Source organism: Nilaparvata lugens, chromosome 13 (assembly GCF_014356525.2).
Source record: "Nilaparvata lugens isolate BPH chromosome 13, ASM1435652v1, whole genome shotgun sequence".
Classification (NCBI taxonomy): Eukaryota; Metazoa; Arthropoda; class Insecta; order Hemiptera; family Delphacidae; genus Nilaparvata; species Nilaparvata lugens.
Genome location: NC_052516.1, coordinates 31,618,429 through 31,629,610, shown reverse-complemented (window position 1 = coordinate 31,629,610; position 11,182 = coordinate 31,618,429). Strand labels below are relative to the sequence as shown.

At 36.8% G+C, this 11,182-nt stretch overlaps 1 protein-coding gene across 1 annotated transcript in view; it reads left to right on the top strand.

Annotated features, from left to right (window-relative positions):
• Nucleotides 1-1,120: 1,120 nt before the first annotated feature.
• Nucleotides 1,121-11,182, top strand: part of LOC120353950 (putative protein kinase C delta type homolog) — a 66,069-nt gene continuing 56,007 nt past the window's right edge. Inside the window, exon 1 of the mRNA XM_039439507.1 lies at nt 1,121-1,136. Coding sequence (XP_039295441.1) covers nt 1,121-1,136 — 16 coding nt within the window. The remainder of the gene's footprint in view (nt 1,137-11,182) is intronic.

Genomic DNA, 11,182 nt, shown 5'->3' with positions numbered 1-11,182 from the left:
CGCAAGAGGGAGAGAGAGTGAGAGGGAGAGTGAGTGTGATTGATAGATTGAGTACCTTTTCTATGTAGATTATACTGGCTTATACACAATTGCTTACGATACAGCAAAATTATAGATTAATTCACTTAATTGACCGAGCGAAGTGAGGTCTAAGATTCAAGTCGACGGTTTGGCATTTCAAATGTTTGAATATTAAAATGTTTATATGTTGCGGATTTACGGCGATTAAAAGATTTTCATGAATTTGACAGGTATGTTCCTCTTTTAATTGCGCGTGGACGTATATACATGTTTTTTTTGGAAATTTTGCATTTCAAGGATAATATAAAAGGAGAAAGGAGCCTTCTTCATACGCCAATATAAGAGTGAAAATCAGACTATAGAATTATTCATCATAAATCAGCTGACAAGTGATTACACAGATGTGTGGAGAAGCCAGTCTATTGCTGTATTTCCATAAGGTCTATAGTTTCAATCCAGTACTTGTGGATGAGAATACTGCGTGAGGTCTACTGTTCACAGAACTACTAGTAGAGACTAAGAAAATAATTATCGAACTGTATATGATATAAAAAAAATCAATTCTGAATAACTATACAAGCTAATATTGTAATGCATCTACATAAATTGGCGGAGCTTTGGACATATCAATGTCCATTCTTCGGAAAAAATATTAAAAATATCCTTCCTAGTAACTCTCTACCAAGAGAGAGAGATAGAAAGAGAGATAGTGGGAGAAAGAGAGAAAATTAGCGAGAGATATCACCGACCAATTGCTACTTTCCGACTAGTGGACAGACAGACAGACCCATGTCATGTTGACGTTCACTCTACAAATTGAATTATCCACCCAGCCCAACTCACATTCAACTGTCACCTTAACTTCAATGGTAGTACACCACTACCATCCACAAACAGCAATGCCAACAGTCTCACCACACCAAAATTCACCACAAAATGTCAGCATGTTCCTTATAGATTACATCAATGTTTCTTGTCCAATGAACACTGACAAACTAGTGGAAATTTGGGACAAAGAGTTTCAATTCAGACTGGCAGTATTAGATAAATGGGGAGCGTTGATGTTGCGTCATAAGAGATACTGACACTTCGAAGTGAAATGGTAGCAGAACCTGGTAATTTGGTACAGTGAGATTCAATTTGGTCTGGCAGCATCAGTTGAATTTAGAATGTTGGTGTTAGGTAATGAGGGTTTCTGACAGTTTGAAGTGGTAAAGCCAAGTTGAGCAGAGTCCAGGGTTCGTATCGAAATTCGAAATTCAGGTTCAGCTCTCTCCGCTGTAAGCCTGAATCCTGAATCCTGGATCCAGCCAGGCTCTAATGTCAATTTGCCCGCTGCATTTCTGCAAATTCAATCTTACCCTGGGTCCGATTCGCTTAATTCGCTATATAGCCTGAGTAATCCGAGCTAGAGTAACTGGAATATCTTCTATTTTGGCATAAAATACGGAGGTAAGGTGTGTTCTGTATCTTGAGAGACCAGTGTAAAATGAGAGAATAATGTGTAAATTGTACCGGGTGTGTCAAAAAGAGACCCAATTTCAAACAGTTATATTTTTATTGAAACAATTGTGTACAAAAATCAATTTCACATCAAATTATTCACAGGAATCAAGTTCATGATTATAAGTATTCTATGTGTCCTCTTTTCGAGGTTCGGACGTCATCTAGACGGTAGCCAAATTCATCCCAGACTGTTCGCAAGATGTCTGTCTTCTCGGACTGCAGCTACTGTATCAGTTATTCTGGATTTCAGCTCCTCAATATCAAGTGCTAAGGGAGGAACATAAACACGATCTTCAAAGTTGTTCCTCGTTGTCGAGAAGACATCTTGCGGACAGTCTGGGATGAATTTGGCTACCGTCTAGATGACGTCCGAACCTCGAAAAGAGGACCCATAGAATACTTAGGAGAAGCGCATTTTATAGAATGAAAGGAGGGCGCATAGAACACTCATTATACATCGTCATAAACTTAATACTTCTGTGAGTAATTTGATGCGGAATTGGTTTGTGTACACAATTTTGTTCAATAAATATAACTGTTCAATAGTGGGTCATTCTTTTTGAAACACCAGATATTCTCAGATTATAGTGTGAAAATGAGAAAATCTGGAATATCTTCTATTTTGGCAAAAAATACGGAGGTAAGTTGTGTTCTGCAACTTGAGAAAACATTGCAAAAATAAGAAATTGATGTGTGAATTATATTCTCAGAGAAAAGTGTCAAATTGACAAAAACTTAGTGATCCAGTGAAAATTTGTACAGAGAGATTCAAGATACCTTGTGAACAAAACCATTCCTTTTTTAAGGTAGAGGTACTCTTCAACTTCATGTTTTGAAAGCAGGTAACACGTGCTCCCCAAGTGTCTCATTGACAAACAGTAAACTTGACAAACTTGACAAACAGTAAACATGACGTACTGAAATCTTGAAGAATTTGAAATAGGCCTATAACCATCCTCGATAAATTAAGAATCTCTATGCAAAATTTCAAGTAATAGTATAGACTAGAAGGTAACCCGTGCTTTGTTGCAGAACATGAGCTGATAACAAGAGTAAAATGCGAGTGTTTGTGGCTCTCAAGTATGTACGCACCTTGTGGTAGAATGTCTACTATTTTTGAAAGATAATGAAGGTTGCATCATTCTCTGTTATTCCGAGAAAATATAAATAAACATAAATAAATCTGAGTACCCTCTGTAAAATAATCCAATCACGACATGTTTCGGCTATATAATGCCATTATTAAGTGATTAGAAAATAAATAAATGAATTATATTCTAAGAAAGTATAGTTGGAAAATTGGAGTTTATTTTGATTTGTATTTGTACTCTCAGTTTAGTGTATTCTGGTTTTTCAGTTTCTCAATATCATATCATCATATCATAATTTCTTTATTCATAAATTTGTACAGTGTATACAATGAATAGTGTCATAAATATATATCTTTGATTAGATACAATTAAAAATAAAATACATAACAAATAAAACATCTACAGAATACAACAATACAAACATACAATACAGTTCAACTCATAGGAGCTGATCTCATTCATTCAAATATTCTTCGATATTATAAAGAGCTCTTCCAGTTAAATATCTCTTCAATTCCAATTTGAATTTATTGGGATTCAGCTCTTGTTGGATTCGCGTCGGTAGCTTGTTATAGAACTTGGCTCCTATGTATGTGGGCTTCTTCTTGTAGAACTCAAGTCTATGGCTTTGCAAATGTAAAAGTTTATCTCTGTTTCTAGTGCTGTACCTATGATTATGTCCTAACGTCAAAATATTTCCAAGATTTTCTTTCACACTCATTATTGTCTCAAAGATGTAAAGACTGTAAACTGTCATTATATTCAAGTGAGCGAAATGTTCTTTAACTGATGCTATGGGGTCTAGGTGTAAAATTATTCTTATAGCTTGTTTTTGTGATTTGAGAATTGAATCCATGTTCTGATTTAAAGTAGATCCATAAAGACTTATACCAAAGGATATTATAGAGTGTATGTATCAAAATAAATCATTTTCCGCGTTTCCATTTTACAAAAGGGAGACATTTTTCTAAGAGCATATAATCCACTCGATACCCGTGACAAAACCCTTGTGACATGTTCTGCCCAATTCAAGTTTTGATCTACTGTTAATCCCAAGAACTTGGTAGAAGTGGACTGAGAAATGACTTTGTTGTCCAAATTTATTGAAGGAAAAAATGTTTTTACCTGCTGTGTAGTAAATGTCAATAGGTTCGTTTCACTCATATTAATTATTAATTTATTGTTCATCAGATGTTTTGCCAAAGTGGAGAGGTTTGATCAACCGGCTAAAACAACCACAATACTACCAACATTCGAATTGATTAGAATAGGAAGGAACCTCACCACAGCCTTGCCAACCTTCGCGAATTCATTACCAAGATTCTGTTATCTAAATGCAGTGGTTCCTTTGGAAGGAGATAGATATATATATCTATACAAGAGAGGCAAAACTCGTTCCCTTTCAAGAAGAACAGCCCAACTTATATCCAGAAAAGTCTATTGCTAAATTATTCAAACAAACATCCCTTCTTGCACGTGGACTACTTCTTCCATCCCTTTCTTCATTCTCTTCTCCTTCTTCTCCATCTTCTTTTTCTTCTTCTTCTTCTTCTTCTTCTTCTTCTTCTTCTTCTTCTTCCTCTTCTTCTTCTTCTCCTTCGCCCACTTCATCCTCATTCGCGTATATCCGTTCTTCTCCCTCCATCCTTCCTTATTGCTATCCGCGCCACTTTCTTGTGGAGAGGAAACTTTTTGATTCGTCTCTTTTTTTCGGCTTCACACTTTCAGTGCAGTGCAGTTTTTTTTTTTTTTTTTTGGTTGCCGAGAAAAGGCCTGTTTAGCGCCTTTTTTGTAGGTCTATAACCATCCTCGGTTAATTAAGAATCTATTTATGCAAAGTTCCAAGTTGATCAGTCCAGTAGTTCATTCATGATAATGCGTCAAACATAATTTTCCCATCCCGTACGTGTATGAGCCAATTCTTTCCTGTTCTTCATTCATTTTTACAGGGGCACAAATCGGGAGAGAAAAACTAAGAATACCTTGTAATATTTCTCTCCCAAATTTAGGTAACATTAGAAGTCCGGAATCAGGTTATGTCTTCTAAATTTCCACAAAATGTATTATTATAGTATAGATGATTGACCGAGCGAAGTGAGGTCTAAGATTCAAGTCGATGGTTTGGCATTTCTCTCAATGTTACAAATGTTTAAATGTTTATATGTTGCGCATTTACGGTGAAACGCGGTAATAGATTTTCATGAAATTTGACAGGAATGTTCCTTTTCTAATTGCGCGTCGACGTATATACAAGGTTTTTGAAAATTTTGCATTTCAAGGATAATATAGAAGGAAGAACGAGCCTCTTTCATACGCCAATATTAGAGTAAAAATCAGACTATAGAAATATTCATCACTAGCCGTCAGGCTCGCTTCGCTCGCCATATCCGTCTAGCCAGGGGACTCCGCCCCCTGGACCCCCGATTGGATTGTCCAAGAATGAGATTAGCAGGCTCGCTTCGCTCGCCTGCATTTTTATCATGTTAGGACAATCCAGTCGGGGGTCCAGACTAAACGTCTGGCTAAACGGATATGGCGAGCGAAGCGAGCCTGACGGCTAGTAATGTAATAATCCCAGGATTGAAGTAGCAGTGCCCAATCAATTTTTCCTCGATAAATGCATTTAAATCTTCAACTTGGTGCCAACCTAACAAAGTCAACTCAACTTAATGCCAACCTGACAAAATTATTAATTTAGTTGCCAGTTAACAACTGTTTCGAAGAGGTACTCTATCTAGATTATAGTTCTATAGTAACATATGATATGGAAATTTCAATTATAATTAAGAGATTGGGAGAAGAAGAATATACATGCTAAAAGACGAACTTTAAACCCTTAAAAACAACCCTTAGAGTTAAAATATAGCCAAAAGATTTCTTAGTGCGCCTCTAAAGGGTCAACTGATCATACCTACCAGATTTGAACGTTTTTGGTCCGGTAGATTTTTAGTTATGCGAGTGAGTGAGTGAGTGAGTGAGTCAGTCAGTGAGTGAGTGCCATTTCGCTTTTATATATATAGATAAATTAGCTGACAAGTGATTACACAGATGTGTGGAGAAGCCAGTCTATTGCTGTATTTCCATAAGGTCTATAGTTTCAATCAGGTACTTGTGGATGAGAATTCTGCGTGAGGATTGACAAATCCTCTTCAACTCCATTCATCAAAAGAGAAACTTCAAGTGGGGTTTACATCTTCTCATTAATAATTTCAAGCAACGTATCTGAATCATAATCCATACATCTCAAAGGGAGGCTCCTTCTCAGTTAAACGTCTCAAGACAATATAAACGGTACACATTCAAAACATGCCATGCAATAAACGGGGCTCACATAGTAATATAATGTGAGCAAAAGTTTCCCATCTTTTGTTCCGAGTACGTGGAATATGAAGGTGAATCTTTCACTTGAATCTGTCAGCTCTGTTGGAACTAGGGTGTACTGAAGTTGTCCATAAGGAATTATGACAGTTTAGAGTGGGTCTCACTGTGGTTGAATTCATATTTTTTCCTACAGTTACGTTGAAAAGTGGCCATTGCTGCACTGATTACAGAACGCAAAGAATCACTTTTCCGCTCTAGTGCGGGAAAAATTTTTCTGCACTCCAGATTTGCAACATGGCAACGCAAATTACTTAGTAGGTTATATGGAGCAACAGTGCAGCAAAATCAAAATGAAGTTGGTAACAGTGACTGGGCTGCTATAGTGACCAGAGGTGCAACGAAGCACAACGCGCTAATTATTATTCATTATATATTATAACCAGGACAACGAGGACTTTGGGATTTTAGGATTAAGGTTTTTATCAATAATAAAATTACACAGAAAAACATTTGATGGATTTCAGACAATTTTACCCATAATTACCCACTTTTCATATTCAATGGTAACTGTAGGAAAAACTTAATGTGAAATACGTGCGCAAAGTTCCTCTGCTGCACTCAAGAAACCATTCCGCCCTCGCCTACGGCTCGGGCGTAAACGTTTCTTTCGGTGCAGCAAACTGTCACTTTGCGCACTAGTTGCACAAATAACTATTGTGTCAGTGTCATTCATAAATAAAATCGACTCTTGAAATTCAAATAACACTGCCACATTCAAGTGGATTTTAGTGGAACTATGGTTTAGGTAGTGTCAGTATTTCTTATGAATAACATCGATGCTCCACTGCTCTGATAACACTGACAATATGATTTGGATCTTACTAGAGCACTGACTGAAAGGTGGTGTCAGTACTACTTATGAACAACACCAATGCTACCCTCTTTAAAGAACGCTGCCAGAAAAAAATGAATCTTACTAAAACACTGGCTGAGGTAGTATCAGTACTCCTTATGAACAACACCAATGCTTCGCTGTTTAAACAACACTGCCAGATAGAAATGGATCCCACGAGATAACTGAATGTCATGAAGTGTCAGTATTCTTAAGACTGATACCATTGTAACCATGTTATAACAACGCTGCCAAATTCATGTGAATGTTACTAGAACTCTGGCTGAGGTAGTGGCAGTTCTCCTTATGGATACATCAATGCTCTCCTGCTTTAATAACACTGACAATTTGATTTGGATCTTGATAAAGCTCTAGCTGCAGTAGCTTGTCAGAATCCCTGATGTATAACACCAATTCTGTGATGTTCTAACAACACTGACAATTTTATTTGATTCTTATTAGAACACTGGATACCATGTAATGTCAGCATGCCTTATGAATAACTCAGATTCTGTACTGTTATAATAACACTGACAATTTTATTTGATTCTTATTAGAACACTGGATACCATGTAATGTCAGCATGCCTTATGAATAACTCAGATTCTGTACTGTTATAATAACACTGACAATTTTATTTGATTCTTATTAGAACACTGGATACCATGAAATGTCAGCATGCCTTATGAATAACTCAGATTCTGTACTGTTAGAATAACACTGACAGATTGAAGTGGATATCACTATAAAACTGGATCTTTTTTTGTCAGTATCTCATATGAATAACACAAATTCTCCCCTGTTCAACTAACACTGTCATTTTGAAATGACTCTTGCCAGGTGTAGCAGTTCAGGTTGAAGACACCAAACGAGGAAGCTGCGCTGAATAATTTAGGACATCTCTTGACTTGAGACGCAAAAAGCTGGATGCTGGGGGAAGGGGAAGCAATGCCCTAACAATTTTATGGAGTCAGCGTTTTCGGGGACCCAGGGGCCTCTTTCAATTGTGCATAGTACATGCGCGGGATGAATGACTGGAGGGACCTGGAATGTCTTGTCCGGTCTATCTAGAATAATTCAGGTACGGATAGAAAAATATTTTCAGGAAGAAACGTATGAGAAACGCTCGGATCTTGTTTGGAGAAAACTGTTTTCGCAGTGTAAAATGACTTGAAATCCACATAACTACATATCTATGTTAGATGTTACATAAATCTATATGGAATCCACGTTATACGGGCAGTATTCGCGGTATTGATGTTGCTATCATTTGACGATTCTTCTTCGTGTCATGACTTGGACTTTCCAAGGTCCATGAGATTGGAACTTCCCAAGGTCACGTGACGTGTTTAGTATTGGCGTCATGTAAAAAGCATTGGTGAGATAGGCGATTGATTAGAAGTTTCCATTCTGTACTTATTCTGTGTCACAAGGATGGCAAACCAATGATAATCTGGTACTGTCTTTATAACGTGAATCTAACCATAGTTCATCCACATTATGATACTTCAATGCTGAATGTAACAAGAAAATGTATGGGAATACCTTCTAGCTATTTACAAAATCTATTAGAAATTGTCATTGTTTTGCGGTATTGTACATTTTCCATTCTGAATCGTCATTTCCGATTGGGTTTCTTTGATACTAGTCATTTCAATGATATTCCTTGTTGCTCAACGGTGTCTCATAACTGTAGTTCAGAATAGAGAGAATGACTTTCAATTTGATGACGTTTTTCAATTACTCCGCCTGCTGTGGGCGTGCCCAGTCTTGGCCAATGACAGAGCTCAACCTTGAAAGGTCAACCAACTTCCAAAGAATATTGTGACTAATAAGAAAACAAAGATATTGTAAAATTTCACTAAAATTTTTAGTGAAATTTGACAATATCTTTGTTTTCTTATAATGGAGAGATTTCACATCACCATCAATTCTACTAATATTATGACTATATTGATACTGAATAGTCCTACTTTTCGATTTTTTTTAACAGCTTGCAGTTTACCTGTGACACAGTTTCTAAAGATATTTTCAATAAATAACTCATGGTTATGATAATTACAAGCCATTTCACCAGATATAAAATTTATTGTATGGATGATCTTCTTCTTCTATTTATATAAAAGCGAAATGGCACTCACTCACTGACTGACTGACTGATTCACTCACTCACTCACTCACTCTTTTAGCATGTATATTCTTCTTCTCCCAATCTCTTAATTATAATTGAAATTTCCATATCATATGTTACTATAGAACTATAATCTAGATAGAGTACCTCTTCGAAACAGTTGTTAACTGGCAACTAAATTAATAATTTTGTCAGGTTGGCATTAAGTTGAGTTGTCTTTGTTAGGTTGGCACCAAGTTGAAGATTCAAATGCATTTATCGCGGAAAAATTGATTGGGCACTGCTACTTCAATCCTGGGAATATTATATTACTAGCAGTCAGGCTCGATTCGCTCGCCATATCGGACCCCCGACTGGATTGTCCTAACATATGATAAAAATGCTCAAATGAAAAATGCAGGCGAGCGAAGCGAGCCTGCTGATCTCATTCTTGGACGATCCAGTCGGGGATCGGTGGAGCCCCCTGGCTAGACGGATATGGCGAGCGAAGCGAGCCTGACGGCTAGTCTACAATATAATAAAGAAAAGAATCAACTCATACACGTTCGGGTTGGGAAATTCACTAATAACACATCATCACTCTTATGAACTACTCAAATGATCAATTTGAGATTTTGCATACAGTCTCTAAATAAAGAGTGATGATATATACCTCGGTATTATACCGGTAATATACCTCGGTAAATACCGAGGATGGTTATAAACCTATTTTAAATTCTCCAAGATCTCAGTAGGTAAGGTTTTAAGTTTGCCAAATTTCTGATTAGACCCTTGCGGAGCATGGGTTACCTGCTGGTTGGCAATAAATGAATGTTGAATTTTATTCTCTTTTTTGAAGTATTCTCTGAAATCGATACAATAAAATATTGAAACTCCAATATTGATTTTGAGTTTATACACCCGAACCATTTCTAGAAGATTATGATAATATAAGATGCGACAAAGACGTGATAACTGTCTCACAAATAATAATAATAGAGAGAGACTATGTCGATAATTATAATGATATTCAGATGGCGTAGTGCGCAAAGTAGCAGATTCAGCAAATTCAATCTACTGCCGATGACTTGAAAGTTTGACGCGCACGTGTTCACTCCTCTCTCTTCAGGAAAGATGTTGCTGTTCTGAACAGATTGAGAGAGATTGTGATGGAGAAAGAGAAAGGGTGTGAGAGGGAGAGGGAAGAAGAAAGAGAGAGAATGAGTGAGTGAGTTTCTCTCTTCAAAAGATTCTGCTGCTTTGAATAAGATGTATGCAGAGATTGGAGATGGTGACAGAGAGAGAGTGAGTGAGTGAGAAATAGAGAGAGAAAGAGCGAGTGAGAGAGAGTTGAACGGGAGAAAGAGACAAAGTGAGGAAGAGTGAGAGAGAGAGAAGGTAGAGCTCTGGTAAAGAATGCGGAATTGAGGAGAGGGAAAGTTCAGATGGAAGCAGATTGAAGAAAAGTTTGAGTTTTGCTTCAAATAGATGTAGAGTATAGATTTGGTTGATACATAGATAAATTATTTATAACTCGAATATTGATAACAATGCATGCTACCTCATGGATCCTTATTCGTATCTTAATCTTTCTAAATTCAAAATTAGTTGTTTCAAGAGTTTGTGTTGTGTTTCAATGTGGAAGTTGGTGAAGAATTATAAAGTCGCACATAACCTTAATTGGACAATTTATTTTATGAAATTGGGATGAAAAGAAGTTTTGAACTGTAGCCTGTTTCTTTGTCCTTAAGTTGATGGTAGATGATGAATCAATAAATAAATACATAGATTTACAGTATGATAGAGTAACCAGAGTGCCTCCCGGGATGTGGAACTCGCTCATAATGCCGCTGAATCTTTTTCAGGTGAACTATAATAGTTCAATAATTGAAAGCAGTGACCTTGCAGTAGCTTTTGATTGACCTTGACTCGAATTATCTTCAATCTCCTTCGATTTTCTCTCAATTCCTAATCAGTCAGAGCCCAACCCATTGATCTAGTTAACTCATTCAAGCTGATGATTTCTCCCTTATTCTAAGGCCCGGTTACACAAGAATCTGTTTCATTTAACTGTGAGACGACAACCAAACTTGAAGAAGTAGAAACATTTTTTCCCTTTTTGTGTAGTTGAGAAGTTGTTATTGTGGTAATTATTCATATTGAATGAAAAAAACTAAGAAATTGTCAAAAAACCACAGATTTATTGATACTTAGGAAGAACGGTTTCGGTTATCAGAGATT